The 24578-nt window shown below is 48.9% G+C and overlaps 1 protein-coding gene across 1 annotated transcript in view; it reads right to left on the bottom strand.

The window, feature by feature from the left end:
- LOC147906141 (uncharacterized) overlaps positions 1 to 24578 on the bottom strand; it is a 129162-nt gene that overhangs the window by 24367 nt on the left and 80217 nt on the right. The window contains exon 6 of the mRNA XM_087387227.1: positions 23371 to 23631. Coding sequence (XP_087243353.1) covers positions 23371 to 23631 — 261 coding nt within the window. The remainder of the gene's footprint in view (positions 1 to 23370; positions 23632 to 24578) is intronic.

Genomic DNA, 24578 nt, shown 5'->3' with positions numbered 1-24578 from the left:
CCCGTCCTTCCGCCGATGGCACCGGAGCTTGGACTTCTCGTGGGGCTTCCGCAGGGAAGGAGGCAGACTCCTGGAGAGACTGGACAGATTTTATGTCAGTGATTGGGCCATCAGCAGAGGTGGTCAGGTGGGTATAGTGCCAGGGACGACACTCTCTGACCATGCGCATGTGCTCTTATCACTAGACTCGACAGCTCAGTCCCTTCCTCCCTATTCGTGCAGGATTCCCGATTCCATCTTCTCTAGAGAGGAGGTGCGCGCAGTAGTATCGGTAGCCTTTGGGACAGAGATTGGGGCGAGTGCGTGGATCTGGTAGAGTCGATGGCGCAGGCTTTGCAGGAGTCCAGCCAGATTTGCCAGCTCGCAACCCTTCAGGTTCGCCAGGAGTGGTGGGGCAGAGAGAGAGCTCTTCGTAGGGACCTCGCCTCCATTCAACGACTCCAGCAGGCAGCTCCGGGTTCGGAGGAGCTTCGGATCCAGGCCCTTCGAGCTAGAGCCCTTCTTGAGGAGACTCTCCAGTGCCGCTCAGAGTTTTCTTATCACGCCTCCCTCTCCTACTGGGCTCGGAAGGGCGACTAGATGAGCAGAGAGTTCTTCAGGACGCATGGCCAGAGGGCAGCAAGTGATCAGCTCCGGAGTCTTAGGACAGCGGAGGGGCACATCGTTACTGATCCGGAAGAGGTCTTGGGGTTGGCTACCGACTTCTACAGGACTCTTTTCCAGCAGGAGCAGCTTGCCCCCCATACTAGACGTTCCCGCGAGGAGGTGTGGAGGCACATTCCAGCCCTTGTTCAGCCCAGCATGCAGGCGACGTTGATGGCACCGTTCACTACTGTCGAGATGCAGGAGGCCTTGATGGCCATCGATGGGCAGAAATGCCCTGGCGAGGATGGGCTCTCTCGCGCTTTCTTCACCTCTTTCTGGGATCAGATCCATCAGCCCCTCCTAGCAGCCCTCCAGAGGATTTTCAGCAGCGGACATATGCCAGAGAGCCTCTCCTCGGGATTGATTTGCCTCATCCCGAAGGGAGGAGACCGACAGGAGATCCGTCAGTGGCGCCCGATCACTCTCCTCACCACTGCCTACAAACTCCTTGCCAAGATGATCAGCGCCAGAGTTCGGCCTCTACTTCCTAACCTCATTCATGACACTCAGACAGGCTTTGTCCAGGATCGCAGTATCCTGGATAATGTCTTTACCTTCTCAGAGGCGACGGAGTGGGCTCAGCACAGTGGGTCGCACTTAGCCATCCTACTTCTCGACTTTGAGAAGGCCTACGATCGAGTGGACTGGTCCTTCCTGGAGGGTACTTTGGACAGACTAGGATTCCCAGTAGGATGGATTCAGGGTATCTCAGCGTTATACAGGACAGCTTCCAGTAGGGTCATCATCGGCGGCAGGATGGGAGAGCGATTTCGCTTGGAGAGATCAGTGCGTCAGGGTTGCCCCCTCGCTCCTTACCTGTTTCTCTTCTTCGCCGAGGCAATGACATACTACCTTCGGGCGAGGTCGACCGGGATCCGGGGTGTTCGCCTTCCCATCAGAGAGGACACAGAGCTCCTGGACTCGGAGTATGCAGATGACACAGCCCTGTACGTTCAGGATGATGAGATGATGCTGGAGAGGGTGAGGCTGGCCTTAGAGGTCTTCTACTCGGCAGCCGGTGCGAAAATCAATTGGAACAAATCAGTTGGTTTTCTCACAAACCCTGGGGCATGCTCACAGTGGGGGAGTTTTTTGGGTTTCAGATGGATCCCGCGGGGACAGACAGCTAGATATCTCGGCTTTCAGGTCGGCCTGGATATCACGCCAGCTCAGCAGTTTCTCCCGGTGCTAGATTCCATTCAACGGAAGCTGGCTTTCTGGAGCACTACTAAGCTCTCTCTTGCAGGTCGTGCTCTTGTAATCAACCAGGTTCTTCTGGCCACGGCCTGGTATGTGGCCTCTTGTTGGTGCTTCTCGAGATCCAGCGTGGCACAGCTCAGGAGGTTGGTCCGGAATTTCCTGTGGTCTGGGGGGATGGTCTCAGAGATACCAGAGCCAGGGTAGCCTGGCAGACAGTCATTCTTCCGCAGGCTGAGGGTGGCTTGGGGGTCATTGATCCTGAGCTTCAGAGTCAGGCCCTGCTGGGCAAGTTAGTTATCCGCGGTTTGACCCCGGGGGGGCAAACGTGGAAGATGTTACTTCAGCAAGGGATCAGTTCTTGCGTCCCGCGCCGAGGTGGAGAGTGGCTACCGTCCCTCCGGTGGATCTTCACCTCTGCACCGCTCACTCACCCCCGCTCCCCGCTCATTCGTAGCCTTCTCATGGTTTGGAGGCGACTCCGTCTCAGTCTCATCCAGTCCCCTCCTAGGTGTCAGGAGGAGATCGACCGCCAGCCGCTCATCTGGAACGATCAGGTCATAGATGCCTTGGGCCTTCAGCTGGGGGAGAGGTCACATATCATGTGGGACGGTTGGATGCGGGGGCCAGCACGGTCCCTTCGAGTTTGGAGGGACACTTACAGACACTTGGAGACCGTTGCTCTAGCAGCCGCAGCTGGAGGTGTCCGTGGAGCTCAGGCGAGACGCACAGAGATAGACGGAGCAATTCCTATCGGTTGGTTGGCTCCACCCGAGATTAGATCCTCATGCCTGGTGATGACCGTTGGCTTGGACAGTTCACCCCTCGTGGCATCCCACTGGTGGTTGCAGGCCGGATGGATGACACCTCTGTTTCCTTCTTCGCGGTTTTGGGGGACGGCTGACTCAGGAGAGAGGGTGTGCTCATCGACCCCCTTCTCCCGTGGCAGAGGGTTCGGGTCATAGGCCTCGTGGGGAAGGTTTGGCGGACCGATCCTAGTATAGAGCAGGATCAGCTGCAGTTATGGCGACTCTGGCTTTGGGAGGGGCGGGCCTTGTTAGAGCTTGATTGGGACCCAGGTGAGTGGAGATGGCCAGAGGTTGTGGCAGGCCAGGGGCCGACCCCTTTCTTCGCTTACAGCACGACATTGGGCAGGAGAGTTCTCGGGAGGATGCAGAGCCGCCCGCCCACCCAGCGGCCCAGTTGGTATGCTCAGGGTATCTCCAGGCTATTTTTGCAGGCCTTCTGGAAGGCCTTGTGGGAGAGCTGGCGGCCGCGGAAGATTTCCTACTTCCTTTGGCTACTCGCCCACAAGGGTCTTCCAGTGGGGAGCTGGTTGTGGCAGGTTGGTCAGGATGGACTTTGTCAGATCTGTCATGAGGACGAGGAGTCACCAAAACACTGCCTGTGGAGTTGCACTCGCGCCCAGGAAGTGTGGAGGTGGACCTTCAGGATCCTTACTCGCGTAGCACCGGAGCTAGGTTTGATCACTTGGGGCGCGTTCTGCTGGTGCAGCACCACACCTGGCTTTCATTAGTTGTTCGAGGCAGGCCCGTAGGACCCCATGTTCCTTATCACACAGGAGACTTGGGGGCCGCTAGAGGGCATTCCGCCGCACTTGGCAGAGGCGGACACAGGATCTCAGGAGAGGCAGCCAGTCTGGGAGATTGTTAGCAGCATCGCTGGATGGCACATTTGGACCTTGCGCTGCGCGCAGATCCTCGGTGGCACCTCTCTTTCAACTGCCCAGGTCATGACCAACATCTGGAGTGAGATTATACACACACTCAGAGGCCAGTGGGACCAGATACAGGGAGATTCCCGGGCTGGCCGGGAGAAGCGGAGACGTTTCCTCCGTGATTGGGATACGCAGGGCCTCTTCTTCGAGCATACTTCTCAGGGCCTTCAGTGGCGCTATTCACCACCTCTCTGGCTGTTCATTCACACTCGCCTGATCCCTCCGTGAGAGAGAGCTTTCTGTTTCCTTTTAGGGCTGCGTCCGATTTGTGAACACAGCCCCGTCAACTGCAAAATTGACCTCATGTATCTTGTTTTCGAAGTAATATAATCAGCACTGTTTTTTCGGGGAAAAAAAAAATGCCAAGCTACAATGCTAGCCAGAATCTCCCACGACGTGTCTACTGAGGCATGAGTAGCTTTGAAAGGACTGAAGGGAACATCTTGGAGGGAACAAGACTCCACTGAGTGTCGCCGTACAATGAGAGCTGGATCTGGATCATGTCCCTCGAAAAACACCTGAGGGCCAGTAAGAGATAGCCAAGCCATTGAGCCCTAGGTCAAATAGAAAGGTGTTGTATGAAAGAAACTGAAAATCCTAGCAACACCTTTCCACATCTCGTCCTTGCCTGTCTGCACTCCCAAAGACAATGCTGTACTGACTCAACTGCAATGTGACAACGAGGACAAGTAGGTTCAGCCCTGAAGCTGGATCTCCACAGGTTCATTGCAATCCCTCCATGAATAGAAAGCCAAAAGAAAAGAGTGATCTTCCTATTCCTAAGGGATTTCTAGAGCCTACACCAAAAGTTATTCCAATCAGGCGCTCTAGAGGGCCTCCAACCTCTATTGCTTAGCTGAAATCTCCGGGCATTTCTAACTGTATAGCAAAAGAAGGGGAAGCTTTTCTCTCGGTGCCCCTCATCTATCCATTCCCACTCCCCTGGGTCCCACTGCAAGAACCTAATAGGGGAACCACCATATAACCAGAGTCACCAAGACCCCAACGCAAGGAGAAGAGGATCGGGGTCAAGATACCAATGTGAGTCCTTGCCCCCCTCCATGAAACCTGCAATCCTGATAGGCTGAAAGGCAACCTCTGAAAGAATATCATCAGAAGATCTGGTAAGTCTGCCTCCTAACTGAACATAGAAAAACTAGGGTATCCTCATGTGTATCCTGTAGGGCAATAATCTGTAAGGGAATGCCCGTCCCTGAGAACGCTCCCCACCAAGTGGACTTTGTGATCGGCATGTCACCTATGTCAATCCACTCTGGTGGAATGGCTCCCTCTATCTGTTGTATCCTGACTGCTCTCCCTCTGAGGTGCCCAACTGCTAAAAGTCTTTGATCCTCTAGAAGTCTCCTAAAGGCCTGCCAGGAACCTACTGTAGAAGCAAGTCCCCTCTCCCATCTAGATGACTGCATATATGTGACACTCCAAGTGGCCTGTCTTGGTCATCCACAATCGAGTCATTCCACATGACTGGCTTCCTGTGAATTTCTTCACGAGAGATGGGTGGAACTCTGCAAAGAGTGTTCTGAAGCTGCCCCAAGCTTTCAAAATAGCAGCCATGAGAGGGGAAGGGGGAGATTTGAGATGGGCTGAAGTAAAGATCCATCTGATGCTGTCCATCAATAGGAACAGAAAGGGGGCTAAGGGGCATCCTTGGCGGACTGATCTGGTAATCTCAAACATGTCCCCCCTGACTCCACCAATAAGAACTTGGTTGTAGGCTGATCTCTGTAGAGTGCTGACACCCCTCTGATACATGCATCTGAGAAACCAAAACGAGTAAGTATGCCCTCTAGAAAGCCCCAGTCTACCCTATCATAAGCTTTCTCAAATTCCAAGAGTAGAATGGCCAGCCCGTGGCCATTATGCATGGCCCAATCCGAACCCTCCCAAAATGAGAAAATGTTATCAAAGATGCTCCTGCCATGCACAAATCGCGTCTGCGTATCATTGAATAAGATCTGGAAGAAAGGGTTGCAGACGAAGGCTGATAGCTCTTTAGCTAGGATTTTATATAAGGTACCCAGCAAGGTAATCGGTCTCCACTGAGACACTGAATTCCTGCAACCCCCTTTCGGAATCAACTGAATGAGGCCCTCCATGAGCCTGGCATCTCACCCAAGTCCCATACACCCTGCAAGGCTGAAGTAATGTGATCCCCAATCTGATCCCAAAAAGTAATGAAAAATAAGGGGGTAAATCCATCTGAACCAGAACACTTGCCCTTGTGAAGGGCAAAGAGAGCAGTCGTGAACTCTACGTTGGTGAAGGGTGCATCAAGTGAGACAGTCATATCCCCTGTCACCAACTCAGGTAAGTGTCGCCAAATAACCACTCTAGCATCATCTATGGCCTGAGTGTCGGGATCTGTTGTAAGAAGGGACGCATAGAAATCAGTACTAATGTATAGATGGTAGATACTTCTACAGGGACTTCTGGGAGATGATGAAAAGCAGTGTGGGTGCAGCAGACAATCCAGAGCATGGTATCCAAAGTGCGACGATGTTTTGTTACGGGATGACATATGCTTTTCATGATTGTCCCGAGCCATGTGTATGAGGGCAATAGTTTTTTGTGAGGGCGTCTTGTAAATTTTCCAGTGTTTCGGGATTGGGCTTATATGTGGATAGTCAGTAGTAGGCAGTTAGATACTAAGTGCTTGTGGCTTGCATTAGTGTGCACAAAGTCTAAGTGTGGTGGATTAATGCCTTGATCATCTTTGTGGGGAAGTTATGGGAGTGGTAAACAGGCAAAGGTGACGTGGCTAATTTTGACAAAAGGAGGCCATGCATGCTATGTAGCAAGGAAAGAGGAGCTTCTGGAGAAGGACAAAGCCATGTACGTGGGATGGCGGCTTGCAGGAAAGGTGGGGGACTTCACGAGTATTCTGGAAGGAGTTAGTGGGAACACAGGGGATTCGTTGTTGGAGGAGGAGCTCAGAAGCGCAAGGGGAAGGATGGCGCAGGGAGAGGGACACCGGGGACCTGGGTGAGGAGACAGATTCAAGGAGCTGACGGGTGTGGAGGCTCATAGAAGGGGAGGACCTTGGAAAAAAGGAGAACTACGTGAGATCGAGGGAGCATGTGAGCTCAGAGGGAGCGTAAGGAGTCGTCGTGTGGGAAGAGCAGAGCTCTGTGATTGAAGGGGCTGCATGGTTCTGGTGAGGAGGCCGAGAATATACAAGTAGAAGGGGAGGCCTTTGGCTTGGGCGGTACGCGACAGAGTGAAGGGAGGAGCTTGGAGAGTGGGTTGGCATTGCTACGGTAGGCCTGGAGGTCCGTCTGAGGGGCTGTTCTATGAGAAGCTTGGTTAGAAAGGATAGAGAAGCTGTTGGAGTTTGAAAGGGGGAGTTACGTCGAGCGGCTGCGTGGAGGAAGATGGCATGAAGCTCACGGGCTGGCGGGAGGTCTTTGACGGATGTGGAGGCTCGTAGAAGTAGGAAGACTACGAGGGGAGGAGAACCGTGAAGGTCAGAGGTCCGTGTGTGCTCCGTGAGCATGGCAGTAGCCACTACGCTATGACCACCGTGTGAAGGATAAATAGGTGCCTTCAATCCAAATGAGTTGTGAAATTTGATGCACTTGAGAACCCATGCACTACTACAAGGAGTTCCTTTTGTAGAAGATCTCCAAGGGTCGAGATTATCAAAGGGCCAAAGCATTCTCAAAAGGCCTTGAAATGCACATAGGAGAAGAATATTACTTATTGACATGCTGATGAACGTGGCTTAGCAAATCAGAGGCACAATATGAAGTTATCATTGTGGGTTGTAGGTTTTGTGATCATACATGGTTGTCTGGATGATTGTTGGTCAATGAAGTGGGGACTTCAAATGAGTTGAACAGATCTGAAAATCATCAATCTTCTGTGCATCCTAAATTGTGGTTCTTTTGTATGTTTTTGAGCTTGAGCTCCGGTCAGTAGGAGAGCTTGTGTTGAGCTGTGTATCCACTAGGTGGTTTAGGTTGTTTGGCTTGGGAGGAAATGTGGCCAGTGTATGAATTGAATGAAAAGGGGTGTAGAGACAAGGATGTTGAATGAATGCCTTTTATCTTCTGATGGTGTTGTTCACTTGATTTATATGTGGATGAGGGTGGCTGTGAAGGCGGTTTAGGCTCTACTGCTTTTGTCCTCCAACCGCATCTTGATGTGTCTGAAGAAGTCCGCCTTAGTCAACAAGCTGTGAGACGCTCTTCCTACTATGTCTGGGGCCAAGAGTAGAGAAGAACTGCTTGCTGACCCTACCTCCCGTCTGAGTCCAAAATGACTCTCTAGCATGAAAGGCATACTCTGCTCTCTGATCTAAAAGTGACTGATGTTGGGCCCTTGCTGCAGCAAGGCGCTCCTGAATCCAAGTATCTGTAGGCCTCTTCTGCAGCCAACTACTGGCGGATACCTATCTCACACCTGAGGATCTCACCCCTCCTGATACGAGAAATTGAAAGATAAAAGTCACTAATATCAGATAGGGCTGTGACGGGCGGCTAAATCTGACGGAAAAAGCTGCCCATCCTGCATATGAGATACCCATGTCCTCAACACTATCTCTGTAAGGCCCTCCTTTGCATAAAAGGCATCTGGAATCCTAACACTGGCAGAGTGACCCCTCACATGAGGATCTGAAACCATCAAAATCACTGGAAAATGATCCGAAGTGGACACCCCAGCTGCAGTGCTAACAGTACCACCTCTGTCAAGAGCGCAATCATCCACATAAAATCTATCAATCCGTGGATGTATAGGCATCTGCAATCTCTTGTTCGACCAAGAAAACAGGAGAGAATGTGGCTGAGTGTGAAACGCATCATCGTGCCAAGCATCCCTGCCATTGTACTGAAAAAGGAAGGCATCCCACGCTGCTCTCTCTAGGGAGTGAATGCCACCTTCCCTACCACCTCTTTTGTCTGAGGGCATTTCAACCATGTTGAAATCACCCCCTATAATCCAAGCATCTGCAATATGTGACCAAGAGAGCAGTTCCTTCCAGAAAAGAACACGATCCCCTCTAGAATTGGGTGCATAAAGGTTTAAAAGACCAACCGTATGCCCACCAATCAAAAGTATAATCCACTGAGCTCTAGAAGGGACTATGATCCCGTGTCCAATCACCAAGGGGAGTATAGAAGAAGAAACAGAAATGCAAGTACCTCCCCTGGTGCCCAAGGCGGGTGACCAAAAAGTATGGCCTAAAAGAAGCTTATCCGACTTGGCACAATCCCTTACATCCAATTTGTGTTCCTGAATCATCAGAATATCCATGGGTCCCCCAGTAACACCTGGATGAAGTTGGTTATGAATCAGCTGCCTACGACGGCGGTGAGGTACACCCTCGAGGCCCTGAACGTTCCAACTGACAATCCTCATCTGCGAGAGGAGGAGGCTGGATGGAAGATCCTACCCAACCTGGTAGCAGAGAAGCCCTCTCCTGCGAAAAGTTCCTCCTATCAAGGGGATGGAAATCAACCGGGGAAAGCACACCCACACCTGTTGAGGGGGAAACTCTGTCCATGGATGTCTGAAAGATGTACTCCCCGAGCGTAGAGGGTACAAAATTCTCCTCTATCTCAAACTTAGCCAAGTTTGCCAAAACAAAAAAAGAGTTCCTTCGAAGTACCTTTGGCACATGAGTGCAAAGGAGCCCTGCGGAAGGAGGAGTGGAGCCAATGACCCCCTTACCTCTATAAGATGTAGACAAACGTGCAGGAGAGGGAAGGGGGTGCTGCAAGAACTCAACATGTTGCATGGCCTCGACGTGAATCTTCATCTCCTTAGCCACGACTTTGGCATTGTTCTCAAGTAAGGCACGGGTGTTTGCCGAAAGCTTCTCCCTAGGTGAGCACTCCTGCACATGAACACGTGAAGGGGTAGGAGTAGTCTCATTTGCACATGAAACCAGGATAGGAATGTCTCCTGCCTGAAGAGACGGGTTTGTGGCAGTGGTAGCGTGAGGTGGAACTGGCTCCCCAACTCTGACAAGCACCAAAAGGGGGACGATCGAAACGGGACGTGTTGACTGTCCTGACCGCGCTAAAGAAGTACCAGGACGAGAGGCTGATGGTCCTAGCTACGCTAAAGAAGTACTAGGCCGAGGGGTCGGTCCTAGCTACGAAGTCGAAGGTCTAGTAGCGCGTGAAGCGGTAGGAGCTGGTCGTGAGGAAGGTCCAAGTCGGGTGAAGCTATGAGGCGCACCTGTGGATCTTTTAGGTCTTTTCTTCTTTCTTTTTCTTGGGCAATCTCTGGCAAAGTGCCCAAGGGTCCTACAAATCGTGCACCGATCCTGTCTCCTTGCAATCTCGACTCCCTGTCTGAAGAAGGAGCCATCTGGACGCTGAAGCATAATGTGGTCATCCGATATGTTAGGGTCAGAGACAATGACCCTAACACGCGGTGCCCCATCGGACCTGACTGCCTCTGCCGTTGAAGAAGGCATCTCAGGGAGAGGCGGGATCTTGGTAACCACACCAAAGGCGGCTCCAATGGAATGTAAAAGCCAATGGTACACTTGAGGAAGGCCGGGAAATCTGATGAAGAGTGACGTCGTCCGTCTGTCCTCCTCGACAGGATCAAACCCCAATGAGAAAGGGGTTTAAAAAATCCTCCTGGAGCTCAGTGCTAACGGGTTGGCCTGAAGCACTATACCTACTACCTCCGAGGAGTCAAAAATAATATGAAAGAAACCTCACCCAAGTAGACGAACATCTGTGAGGTGCCCTGCGAGGTCTCTAGGTAGAGCGGCAAGCATTCAGTCCTTGGCTTGTAACGTGGAAGGGTGGGACCCATGGATGTGAGCAAAGAGCGATGTCGAGCTCTCCTACTCTGTATCTTTTTTGAGCTGTTGCAACTTGTCTTTTGAGAAAATGATGGTTTTCACAGCCGGAAGAAGCGGGCGAGGATTGGCTGGAACGCTGACCCATCATCAATCGAGGTGGGAAGGCCGCATGCCTCTCCTCCCCTGCGGCACCTCCTCACACCCCTCGCAGCACTTCTGCCTCCTCCACGGGTCTCCCCCTCCCCTACGCCACTTCTGCCCCCCCAAGGGCCTTCTCTCCCCCCCCTCGGGCTGTCTCCTCCTCTCCCTCCTTCCTTAGGCCCTCCTCCCGTCATCCTCTCTACTTCTACCTCCTCTCCTAGCCCCTCTCCCCCTCCTCCTCTCTACTCCTATCCCATCCTAACTTCTCTTCTCATCCTCTCTCTACTCCTACCCTCTTTCCTAGCCTCTCCCCCCTAGCCGGGAAATGGAAAGCAGGCCGACGGGGAGAGGAGCGACAGCGGGAGAGGGAGGAGCAGGCCGACGAGGAGGGGAAGCTGGCCAGCGGAGAGAGAGGCTGACGGAGGGGGAAGGTAGCGGAGGGGAAGGCTGAAGGCGGAGGCTAGAGGTGGGCGAGAGCTAGGGAGCAGCCGATGGAGCAGCAGCTCCGACTTGTGCTTTGGTTGTTTTCCACCTCTTTATGAGGAGTTTTTATCATGCATTGCATGATGTATTTCCGCTTTGAGCTTGCCCTTGCGGGTTTTATTCATACTTAATGGAAGTCTCTTTTTTGAAAAAAAAAAAAAAGAGATATCTAAGCCTCTTCTATTGTTGTGTAAGGATCTGGATCAATGTACCGCCTCCTCTAATATTGAGCTACTATCATGACTCTCTGGGCTGTACATCCTTCCAAGTCCTCCATTTTGACATCTATCTCTGTATTCTACCATTGTCTCACACCGTAAATGTGGAAGATGACTGACTTGAGCTATTGTCGTTACTCTCTGGGGTTTACACCTTCAAAGTCCTCCATTTTGACTCCTTCTCTCTGCATTCTACCATCGTCTCGCAATATAAATGCGGAAAATTACTGACTTTTTTTTTCCCAAGAAAAGTACTTCATTAAGTTTGAATAAAAACCGCAAAGCAAGCTCAAGTGCGGGAGTACAACATGTCAAGCATGAGAAAAAACAGCTCAGGATGAGCAAACAAAAATCCCGGGTGGCGGCTGAAAATGCCACCTCAGAAAGGACAATCCTTCCAAACTCTGAGAAAAGCAACCCTCCTAGCAGTAGTAGTCCTGGAGGTTCCCTGTATGTTCGCCCAAACGGCCATCAAAGTGTGTATAGTATCTGCCCTCTGCCCAGATACTGGCCATAGTCTGAGAAGGGTGAACCTGGGAGTCCTCCAAAGCCTCTGTACACCTAGCTCCCCAAATATGCCATGCTATGATACTAGCTAGAATCTCCCAAGATGTGTCTACAGAAGCATGGGGAGCTCTGAATGGAGTAATGGAACATCTCGGAGGAAGCATGACTCCACAAGATGTCGTCGAACAAAGAAAGCTGTGTCTATGTCATGTCCCTCATAGAAAGTCTGTGGACCAGTGACTGACAACCAAGCAACTGATCCCCAAGTCATGAAGAAGGGTGCTCTATGAAAAGTGCAAAGTATCCTAGCAACACCCTTCCAAACCGTCCTCGGCTGAGTGCCCCGTTTTTTTGGGGGTCTCTTGGGCATCTGGAAAGCGGACGGAGTTTTTTGGTGTTTGAGTCGGCCTTCCCCACCTCGATTGACGAATGGACACCCATTCAGTCAATCCGTTACCGCACACACCGGCCGTGAGAACTGTCACATTTTCAAAAGACGAGCTGCAGTAGTTGCAAAAGGACTTGGAGCATGAGTGTTCCACGACTCTCTTCACATGCATCTTTGGTTCACACCCCTCCAGATCACAGGCTAGAGATTGGATGCTTGCGGCGCTTCCTTAGGAGCTCGCCCCCCACCTTAAGGATGTTCGTTTGTTGGGACGAGGTTTCTTTTAGGTGTGCCAAGATTACCCGGACGTCACGAGAGACTTGCTACAGGTTGGGTTTCTATTTCTAGGCTACAGGAGGATCTTTTTGTTTCCCTTTCAACTGGGCTTTGACCCAGTTGAAGAGGACAAGCAGGGACTTTCTGTTTTCATCAGGTTCCCTGGTCTCCCCTCAGTTTATCACCGGCTTCTTTCAGTTATTGGCGAGAGGTTTGGTGTGGTAGCAGCGATTCCCCCTCTTCCTAGCGAGCCCTCTTCGGCTGCTGAGGCGGTCAAGATCGATGGGGTACCTAGGGTTAGGGTCATTGTCCAGGACCCTAATATTTCAGATGACCACATCATGCTATAGCGACCCGATGGGTCATTCTTCCGCCAGAGATTTGAGGCTGCAGGTCGGCAGGACCAGTGCAGGATTTGCAGATCCTCGAGGAACTTCACCAGAGATTGCCCAAAGAAGAAAAAGAGGCCCAAAAGGCAACCAGCTTGTACTAGCTTACGACAGAGAGTAGAAGCAGGACCTACCGCTCCACAGGCACCACCTCAGACACGGGCTCCCCCTCCTCCTAGGGTTGCTCGAGTCCCTCCTACACCCCACACCAACTCTGGCCCACGGTGGGTTAGGCCCTCTACTTCAGATCATACTTCCACCGCTTCGAAGGCTACCCCCTTGGAGCCTCGGGAGGCTAACGCCTTGGAGCCTAGTGTTCAGGAGCCTTCTTCCACCCACGCTGTACCTCCCTCAGCAGCCCAGGTTGTTGGCACCTCGTTTGCAGCGCTTCTTGATCAGGACCCAGTACACGTGCCTCCTTCCGTGGATAGAGGGAAGGGGGTCTTACACTCTCCCCAGGACTGTGGCTCAGCAGAACTCCTTTTCCGCTCTTGAGGACCTCTCTGACCTCCCAAATGATGATTTTGTACCTTCCACTTTCGGAGAGTCAGTTATCTGCATCCCTATTGAGAGATCTTTCTCTCTCTCACCTGTGGACTTTCCTCCCCTTGGACTTCGTGTGTGGTAGGAGGTCAGCACCGATGGAGGGTTCTTTTTTCGCCACCAGGTCGGGTAAGGTATTCCAACCCGCTTCCTCCTACCGATGAGGATAGCCAGTTGGAATATACAGGGATTGGGCGGCATCCCTCATCGTCATCGCAAACAGCTGATCAGGAATCAGCTCCATCCAGGTGTGTCAGGAACACAAACTGGATGCCAGAGATTGCTCCAAGTCAGGTAAGCTGCTTTCAGGCCGGACTTTTTGGCTTCCTGCCTTGGGAAACAGAGGAGGTACATGCATATCAGTTTCAGATTCTATTCTCCCTCCTCTGGTCATTGGACATAGTACCATCACCCCCTCTAGGGCCCAGTGGATTTTACTTTTGATTGACAGACATAAGGTTCGTTTCCTCAACCTGCTCCAAACAATAGAGGGGACCATGTTCTTTTTTGGAAAGAGTTGCTCTCGTATGCTGACATTGCAAATTCGTGGATTATTGGAGGTGACTTCAACATGGTTGAGGCACCATCCGATAAGCAAGGGGGCAGAGAAGGTGGTATTCATTCCCTCGAGAGAGCAGCTTGGGATGCCTTCTTGTTCAGGTTCAGTGATAGAGATGTTTAGTCAGATGATGCATTTCATATTCAGTCTCAGTTCCTTTTGTTTTCGTGGTCGAACCGTAGGGTGCAGATGCCTACGGATTGACAAATTCTATGTGGATGACTGGGCTCTTGATAGAGGGGGGACAGTTTGCATTGCACCTGGTGTTTCCACCTCCGACCATTTTCCAGTAGTTTTGTCTATCTCAGAGCCCCATCTGAGAGGACGGTCTCACAGTATCAGGATCCCCGATGCCTTATACATAGATGAGACTCTCACAGAGGCAGTCTTGAAGATCTGGGTTTCTCACTTGTAGGGGAGGGTGGCCGATCCTTCACATGTGGCCACAGCACTTGCCAATATCATCGACTTTTATCACTCTGTCGCTAGTGCTCGACGAGGTGAGGTACTCAGGCGGGAGATTGGTATCCGCCGACAGTTGGCAGCCTTGCAGAGGGAGGAGCAAAGATGACCATCAGATGCTTGGATACAGGAGCGGCTTGCTATAGCAAGGGCTCACTTGCAGACATTGCTTGATTGGAGAGCAGAGTATGCCTTTCATGCACGGGAGTCCTTTTGGATACAGATGGGAGGGAGAGTCAATAAAAACTTTTTCTCTACACTTGGTCCCAGACATAGTAGAGAGAGTGTCAGGTAGCTTATTGACTCTGATGGCGTTTTGCAGTCTCATCCGGATACCGTCATGCACTTGGCGACAAATTTTTATGCCTCCCTTCTTTTTGTAGATCCTGACACATAGGCCAGAGATGTGGCTAGAGATGTAGTTTGGCAGAGTTTACCTGTGTCTGTCACACTAGGATGATATGCTCACTTGATGCACGCTTTACCAACACAAAGTTCAGGACTGCTCTCTCTGCCCTTCATAGAGGCAAGTGCCCTAGTTCCGATGGTCTTACTCCATCTTTTTTTACAGCCTTTTGGGATATGATAGGTGATCATATTACTTCAGCTCTGCACGGCATTTGGGACTCGGGTGAGATGCCTGACTCACTGACTGAGGGACTCATACACCTTATCCCAAAAGATGGCAACATGAATTTTGTATCCCATTGGAGACCCATCACTCTTTTGGGCACTCTATACAAAATCCTTGCCAAAGCGATCAGCATTCGATTGCAGCCCCTTCTCTTAGACCTCATCCATGATACTCAGACAGGCTTTGTGCATGGCAAGAGCATATTTGATAATATCTTTTCCTTTTGCTGTTCTACTCTTGGACTTTTAGAAAGCCTATGACAAAGTAGATTGGGGTTTTCTTGAGGGCACTCTTCTACGATTTGGATTTTCAGATGCATGGATTAGAGGGGTGGCCTCCCTTTACAGATCAGCCCACAGCCAGGTTTTGATCGGAGGGGTAAGGGGTGACATGTTTCAGATTTCCAGGTCAGTTCATCAGGGATGACCTTTAGCCCCCTTCCTCTTTCTTTTTGTGGCAGAAGCTATGAGTATCTTCCTTAGATCTCAGGCTGAGATTGCCCTTGAGACAGAAGCAGGAGCTTCTTGACTGTGACTTGGATGATGACACTGCTATTTTTATTGAGGCCTCTTTGCAGTCACTTGATTCTTTCTGGACAGCCTTGGATATCTTTTGCTCAGCTGCAGGGGCACACATTAACTGGCATAAATCCTTTGGCTTTTGGATCAGTGATGAGGACACTCCAGGTTGGGGAGTTGACATTGGCTTTTCCTGGACTCAGAGGGGTGTTCCTGTCAGATATCTGGGATGCCAGGTAGGATTGGGCATCTCTCCATCACAGCAGTTTGCCCCAATACTGGAGAGTATAAGGAAAAAGCTCATTTTTTGGAGCTCAGCCAAACTCGACCTTGCATCTAGAGTTCTGGTAGTGAACCAGGTTCTTTTGGCCACCACCTGGTTTGTGTGTTCTTGCTGGTGCCAGTATAGGGATTGCATCACTCAGCTCATTAGACTAGTCAGGAATTTTTTACGGAGTGGACTTGATGGCACGGTAGATGTTGTAAGCAAGGGTGGTCTTGGATATCATTATTCTCCCTACATGTGAAGGGGGCCTTAATATCATTGACTCGGACTTGCACTGCAGGGCATTGCTTTGTGGTGGTGAGGGGACTCATGCTTGGGTAGAAACCTTGGAAGGATTTCTTTTTTGGATGCATTTAGGCTTGCACACCTACCTTGGGACATGATTGGGTGGATAGCCCTCGCTGGATTTTTACTTCCGCCCCTCTCAGATCTCCTGCCTCTCCTCTCATGACTGCCATCCTGAAAGCTTGGGGAAGCTTCAAGAACACTCTTCGAAGGGTTCCACTCTCTACCCTCGAAGAGATTGATAGGCAGCCGATCACTTGGAACGATAGTATACTTGATGAGCATGGCTGACCACTGGGCACTTCCCATTACATGCAGTGGTCTAGATGGGAGAGAGGCCTCGCCTACACAGTAGGCACTTGGAAGGCATTTATCAGGCTACCTGAGGATCAGAGACTACAGTCTGTGAGTTACCTCAGAGGGGTAGCACGCAGGATTCAGCACATAGATGCAGCCATCCCGATGGAATGGACAGTTGAGATGCCTATTACTTCCACCACTTGGATGGGAGCTTTCTCGAGGAGAGTGGGAGTGGATAGATTGTTGACTCTGTGCCAACATAGACTTAGGTAGAACAGAATGTGTGTGTAGAGAGTAGCGGCAGAGCTCCGCTTGTACTTGCATAAGGCTAGAAATAATCCCTCTTAGAAATCCAACTTGCATGTTCTACATGCAAGTTCGACATGCAACTCCTACATGCGAGTTCTACATGCAAGTTCTACATATGACTTCTACATACAACTCCTACATGCGAGTTGTACATGCGAGTTGTACATGCAAGTTCTACATACGACTTCTACATATAACTCCTACATTCAACTCCTACATGCGAGTTCTACATGCAAGTTCTACATGCGAGTTCTACATACGAGTTGTACATGCAAGTTCTACATACGACTTGTACATGCGAGTTCTACATATAGAGAGAGAAGGTGTTACACTTCCTACATGTAGAGAGAGAAGCTCTCCAACTTGTATAAATACCCCATAATGGAATGAAGCCCACTCTTTGCGGCATTGTATTGAGTTCTTTTTTTTTTCCCCCCCCAAAAAAGAGACTTCTATTAAGTAAGAAAGAAACCCGCTAGAGCAAGCTCTGTGCGGGAATACACCATGCTAAGTATGTAATAAAAAACACCTCAGAGGAATGAGGTAGAAAGAAACCAAGGCTGAGGCTGAAAATGCCATCTCAACCCTGTAGAAGTCTCAACAAAGAAGGGAGAGTCTCTCCAATCTCCGAGAAAAGTAACTCTCATGGAGGAGGCTGCTCGAGATGATTCCTGCATGGTTGCCCAAATGGCCATCAGAGTGTGTATCGTATCTGTCCAAGTAATGGCCAAGATCTGAGAAGGGTGAACCTAAGAACCCTCCAAAGCCTCAGTGCATCTGGCTCTCCAAATATGCCATGCTGCAATGCTAGCTAGGATCTCCCATGGAGAGTCGACCGAGGAGTGAGTAGCCCTGAAAAGAGTGGCCGGAACATCCTCCAGAGAGCACGACTCCACAAGGTGTCGTCGGATGTGAAGAGCCCAAGAGAGCTTACACGGGAATGCAGAATCTTAAAGGACCAACTTGCTACTGCTCAAGAGGCCAGCACTTCACAAGCACAAGTCTTGGACCAATGGTCCAATACCACTGAAGACATTCCTCAACAGGCAAAGGTCACCTTGCAAATGAGAAAGCTTAAGGAGGCATATACAACCATCTAGTATGATTTTGATGAGATACCACTTCCCAGTAACCCCATCAAGGAATTTTGGAGCAAATATCCTGATATGAAAACTCGAGGTGGATGGACCCTAGACAACTTTCCTACCAACCTTCGTCAACGTCAAATTAGTGAAGGTTGGATTAGCAAGTTGGATTCACAACCTGATTGGCACCGCCGCCCCAAGCTCTTTGATGTAATCTTCTTGAAGGAGTACCTACGGGCACCTCCATGTCTCAAAACCCATCCCAAGTTCTATGCAGTTCCACAGCGTAAAAAATGGGAAGCCAACATACACACTTTGGCTGAAGATTGAACCATTAATTGGCCAATGATCGAACCATACTCTGGCGTAGAATGGAATATCCAAGGCACAATGGTCCGAGCACTTCAGCAGCATGAGCAAATAATGTGCGGCAACATTGATCGCTTCCTTCACCTAAGTGCTATATTCTGTAAAACATTGGAATTCATTCTGGAGGTCCCATGTTACCTTGATTCCTATTTGCCTTCACTCAGCTTTAATCCCAATGAAAGGGTCGATGCTCAGATTACAAGCCGACTCTATCAAAGAGTGATCTCCTTAGAAGCACGCCACATATCTCTGTTCGAGCAAATGGTGGATACAGGCTACCTGGAAACTGCGCGAAAATTGTATGGTGCTAAGACTTTACAATAGGATCGACTGGCACGACACAAGTTTCACAGCCACTGGACTAAAAGCATGGCAACCCAGGTACGTGCTCGCAATCAGCCACAACCCGCCGAGGATGGGTGATAAAATGGATCTGGGAGTATGTTGACTCTGTGTCAACATGGACTTAGGTAGAACATAATGTGTGTGTAGAGTAGCGGCAAAGCTCCGCTTGTACTTGCATAAGGCTAGAAATAATCCCTCTTAGAAATCCAACTTGCATGTTCTACATGCAAGTTCTACATGCAACTCCTACATGCGAGTTGTACATGCGAGTTCTACATGTAAATTCTACATACAACTTCTACATACAACTCCTAGATGCAACTCCTACATGTGAGTTGTACATGCGAGTTCTAGATGCAAGTTCTACATACGACTTCTACATACAACTCCTACATGCAACTCCTACATGCGAGTTGTACATGCGAGTTGTACATGCAAGTTGTACATGCAAGTTCTACATACGACTTGTACATGCGAGTTCTACATGCAAGTTCTACATGTAGACAGAGAAGGTGTTACACTTCCTACATGCAGAGAGAGAAGCTCTCCAACTTGTATAAATACCCCATAATGGAATGAAGCCCACACTCTTTGGGGCATTGTGCTGAGTTCTACTTTGGTATTCCAAGCAATTGTCTCAAGTGTCCATGCTTCCTTGCACTCCACGTCCAAAAGCATGTCCTAACCTTGCAACCTATTCTCTCGCTCTCCTTGTTCCTCCTCCCTCTTCCTCCTCCTTCTCTCTCCTCCTCCCTTCTCCTCCTCCTCCTCTCTCCTCCCTTCTCTCTCTTCTTTCCCCCATGCTCTTACACCTTCTTCCTCTCCCACTCCTATGCTCCTCCTAAACCCTTTGTTCCTCAACCCTTAAACTCCATGATCTACGAGGGAGACGAGTTCTCTACCATGTACTCTACTCTAAACCTTGGAACCTCTTCTAAACTCTGGATCCTCTCTCTAAACCTTGGAACTCCTTCTAACCCTGGAACCTCCTTCTAAAACTTGGAACCTCTTCTAAACTCTAGAAGCTCTCTCTAAACCTTGGAACTTCTTCTAACTCTGGAATCTCCTTCTAAACCTTGGAACTCCTTCTACCCCTGGAACCTCCTTCTAAACCTTGGAACTCTTTCTAACCCTGGAACTCCTTCTAAACTTGGAACCTCCTTCTAACCCTTAAACTCCTCCTAAACCCTGCAACCCCCAATGAAGGCAAAAGCCTTCATTACCTCAATCATGATGATACACGTTCCTTTTACACATGCATGCACTTTGTTTGCTTACCACACTTAAGTCTATGTCTCTCAACGAAACACGACTCGAGGTCCTAAGCTACACATATACTACAAATGACAACCCCAATATATCTGTAGGTGACAAAAAGCCTTGGAACCCTGCATACTGAGAATACCCTGCTCTTCCTACGAAAGCCGTAGGAAAGAGCCAACATAGATCATGGGCACTGAGAGAGGGGGATTCCCTTCTTTCGTTTCACGGTTGGTAATGCCAGGAGATTTAAGCTGAGCAGTAGGGGTTGGATTCCTTCCAGATCCCCCCATTGGGACAGCTGCTTCATCACCGCAGATTTGCGTAGGAATTTCTGGAGGAGGCTCTAGAAATCCCTCAGAAATAGAAAGATCACTCTTTTCTTTTGGCTTTCTATTCATGGAGGGATTGCAGTGAACCTGTGGAGATCACGATTTGGGGCTAATCCCACTTGCCCTCGCTGTCATTCTACAGAGGAGTCAGTGTGACATTGCCTTTGGGACTGCAGTCAGGCGAGGACTATTTGGAAAGGGGTTGCTCGAATACTCAGCATTTTTCATACTTCCCCTTTCTTAATGACTTGGGGCTCGGTCGCATGGTTATCCCTCACTGGCCCCCAGGTGTTTTATGAGGGTGAGCCTTCTTCTTGGGCACTCTCAGTCCACCGGCAGGTGATAGAGCCTTGCTCTCTTCAGGATGTACCACTTACTCCCTTCAGAGCTTCTCATGCTTCAGTGGACACCTCTTGGGAGATTTTGGCAAGCATTTCCTCTTGGCACATTTGGAGAGCCAGATATACAGAGGCCTTGGTTGGCACTCAGATACACCCATCACAGGTGTTCACGAGTATTTGGACTGACACGGTTCACACTTTGATAGCCATATGGGCTAGCATGCAGGGCCCTTCATGAGCAGCCTCTTCTAGGAGGACTATATTTCTTCAAGTTTGGAGGGGTTCTCCCTTTTTCTCGGAGGTTTCTACCGAATTGAGATGGCACTATCAGCCCCAATACTTTCTTTTTGACTCTTGAGCTTTTCATGCATCGCATGGTGTATCCCATATGAAGCTTGCTCTAACGCTTTTCCTTAATACTTAATAGAAGTCTCTTTTTGCACACAAAAAAAAAACATCAGTTTAAGACTAAGAGTCTTTGGGTTTAGGTTTGAAATCTCTTATCAGTGCTTGCCCATCTCGGTAGACCGCCCATTTACCTTCCTTCCTTTCTTCTTTCACTTTGATGAGTTCATTTCCCATTGTTTGAGTTGGGTCATAGTGAGCTCTTTAGATATCCAAATCCTAGTACCTTTCAGCTTGTTGGTTTTTCTAAGGATCTTGACCCTTGAGCTTTTTTCTTTGAAGTAAATCTGTGCCTGGTTACCCTTTCGAGTGATGAAGCTAATGTCATTCTCATCCCAATCGACTTGTGGTATTGCCTTCTTGAGTTGAATGATCTTGCTCTCATCAATGTGTTCCTCTTCCTCTTCCATTCCATAACAGCTAAGGCAGTTGTCTTGCAATCCTCCAATGCGTAAAATGTTCTTGTTACTTACTATGGTTTTCTGCTCTCTTACCTCAGTATAGAGATCACATTTGTCGATCTTGTTGTGTATTGCTGCTGTAATTTCCTGTCCCATAGATTTGAGCAGAGTGTTGACCATTTCTTGGACCTTGACTACAAGCTGTGGTGTCGGAGCCGTGGTGTTGCATTGTTGTAGGACTTCTTGTATTACCTCTTGTCTACCTTCATTCTTCATTTCTGGAACTATCAGCTCAGTAGTAGAGGTTGGAGACCTTCCAGAGTTCCTCATTGGGAGACATTTGATATCACTGCGGATCTGCAGAGGTGTTTCTGGAGGAGACTCTGGAAATCCCACAGGAATAGAAAGATCACTATCTTCTTTTGGCTTTCTATCCATGGTGGGATTGTAGTGAACCTTTGGAGGTCCAGGTTTGGAGCCGACCCTACTTGCCCTCGATGCCTCTCTGCTTCCGAGACTATTCAACATTGCTTATGGGATTGCAGACAGGCGAGGATGATTTGGATGGGGGTAGCCAGGATTTTCAGTCACTTTGCCCACTCCCCATTTTTTATGACATGGGGCTCAGTGGCTTGGCTTTCTCTTACAGGGCCTCAAGTATTCTATGAGAGATTTGACTCCTCTCGGGCCATTTCGGTTCGACGTCAGCGGACTGAGTCCTGTTCGTTGGGATGTGGTACCACACCTTCCTTTTACAGCTGTACATGCCTTTGTGGATACTTCTTGGGAGATTCTAGCGAGCATAGCATCCTGGCATATCTGGAGAGCCATATGCACAGAGGCTTTGGAGGGTACTCAGGTTCATCCCTCGCATACATTGGCTAGTATCTGGACAGACACCGTACATACTTTGATGGCCGTATGGACGGGTATGCAGGGAGACTCCCATGCAGCCTCGGCTAGGAGGGCTTCTTTCTTCAGGGAATGGAAGGATTCTCCTTTCTTCTCTGAGACTACTACAGGGTTGAGGTGGCACTTTTAGCCTCGGTAGTCTGATTTTGATGATACTTATATCAGCACAAAGCTCTCTTCAAGGCGCATGTCTCAGTGTGATTAGATTTTGAATCAGATACTATAGCAAAAGGTTATGAGTCTCTGTGTCTGGCAATCTGTTTTCATGACAATTTTTACCCCCGTCCAGTAAGCTGCCCATATCTTTCCGACCACTTCTCTGTTTCTTACGAAACTTATATTAGAGCGAAGCCAATTTCAAGGCGCATTTGGATATGTGTTTGAATATTTGATGTCATGTCTCTACTGAAAGTTATGGGTCTTTGTGTCTTATGATATTTTGCAGAGTGTTTTGAGCTAATTATAAAGGTATCATGAAGGAGGTGCAATGTTTCCTCGGAACCTACCCATCCGACCCAATCAGCCCCTTCAAACTCCTCAATATATATCAGTTCATGTCATGTTGAGCCGCAAGATCTTCTTTCAGCAACGTATTGCTCTTCTCTTTGGCGCAGACCAGCTTGCTGAGATTATGGCCTCCGCTGATCCTTGAGTACAACATCACTTGGAATGTTACCATCTTCATTCACATCTAAGGAAGGAAAGTATGGTATGGTCTCTTGGTATAAAAGATTCTTTTTAATGTCCTTTTCTCAATGATAAATATCTCTATCATTCAGTTCGAAAGTAGTAGGAAGTGAAGAGGTGCGTGAAGTTTATTACCCCCAACTTCATGTCATAGTACTATTTGCAAAACAACCTGAAAATGCACATTTTTTACAGAAAGCTCTAGCTTTTCTAAAGGCATAGTCCAAAATCTCAAAGGGTTAATTTATCTTAAACATTTTCATATTTTGTAGCAAGAGCATGTTTGAAACAAACCTCTATTGCCTATGTCAAGGTTGCTGGAGAATAACGACTATAATAGTTCAATTATAGAAATTTTAAAGCCATTGAATCAGTATGCATTCAATATCAATAGGGTCAAAGATAAATGTCTTGTTCAATAATCTTTCTATCAAGTTTTGAGCTTGAATTCTAGAAGCACTTCTTATGAAGTGATGTATTGTGACAAAATTCCTGCCAAGCAGGGTTAAACAACGGTCACATCATTCAATTTTCATGACTCTATTATGTGTTATCAATGAAAAGCACTTACTTCAGAGGGAAATGTAACACGGACAAAAAATCTTGTCCAGTCTTCATCATAAAGAAGATACTCTCCTGTCAAAAGCTCATACAGTAAGCATCCCAAACCCCAAACATCAACTGCCCTTCCCACACTTTCATCTTTTGTTGGTATGTGGATCAATCCATTTTTTGGATTGATTGTGCTTAAGAGCTTCAACATCTCAGGGCTCTTCACATATTCAGTCCCCCGATTACGTACAGTGCATTCACCACCCTGTAGGATAGAAGCCTAAAAGCACAAAATAATATTAGATTGATCCCTCCATAAGTTTGAACAAGCCTTCCAATCATTGTTAAATTCACCAAAACATTAATATTCATAGCATCAGCTCTATTAAGTACCAAATACATCAAGTCTATTACATAAGAACAAATACATCAAGAAGATAAAGAAACTCATGTGATGAATAAAGCACACAAAAGGTGATAACAGATATCCTGGCTGACGATGAAAGTGCCAAGGCAAGGCAAGTACATCAAGGGTCCTGTGGGTGTGTGAAAAGAAAAGCCCTCCATGATCCCAGTTCCTCATGAAATAAGCTCTCCTAGTAGTGGCTACTCAAAAGGAATCCTGAATCCTACTCCACATGGTCATAAGAGTATGCTCAATGTCATGCCAAATGATACACTTGAGCTGCATAAGTCTAAGAGTCATCAATTGACCCTGTGCATCTGAATGTCCAAACCCACCAGGCTGTCAATGATCTGCCATGCTAAGTCAATGGAAGAAGAGCGACCATTGAAGGGAGTAAGAGGCACTACATCCAAGTGAATAACTTGGGGATAACCCTTAGAATCATGAGTGTAGTATCTACATATAGTCCCTCGTAATGAACCTGTGGTCTGGACTATATAAGCTAGGCAACTGATCCTCAAGGCCCCCTCTCCTAATCCCCTACCAAGCAAAAGTGAAATACCTTGCCGGATCCTCTTGATTACGTCCCAGTCCCAGCTCACTTTGTAGACTGCTACCTTTGTTTCAACTGCACTCTCTCACCCCTTTGCTCAAGTCCCAGCTGCCTTTTGCCTAGCCTTGGCATTGGGTTGGGTCCCCTTTTGCTTTTGCAGACCTCCTTTGCTCTAGCTCACATATGCCACGCCCCACATCCTACACCCTCTTCACTAGGGGGGGGGGGGTAAAGGATGCCGTAATGAAGCTTCATAATGGCCATGCAC

This window comes from Dipteris shenzhenensis, chromosome 1 (genome assembly GCF_047967505.1).
Source record: "Dipteris shenzhenensis isolate YYH24624 ecotype China chromosome 1, Dip_SZ_1.0, whole genome shotgun sequence".
NCBI classification, from domain to species: Eukaryota; Viridiplantae; Streptophyta; class Polypodiopsida; order Gleicheniales; family Dipteridaceae; genus Dipteris; species Dipteris shenzhenensis.
This window is presented reverse-complemented; position numbering and strand designations above follow the sequence as displayed.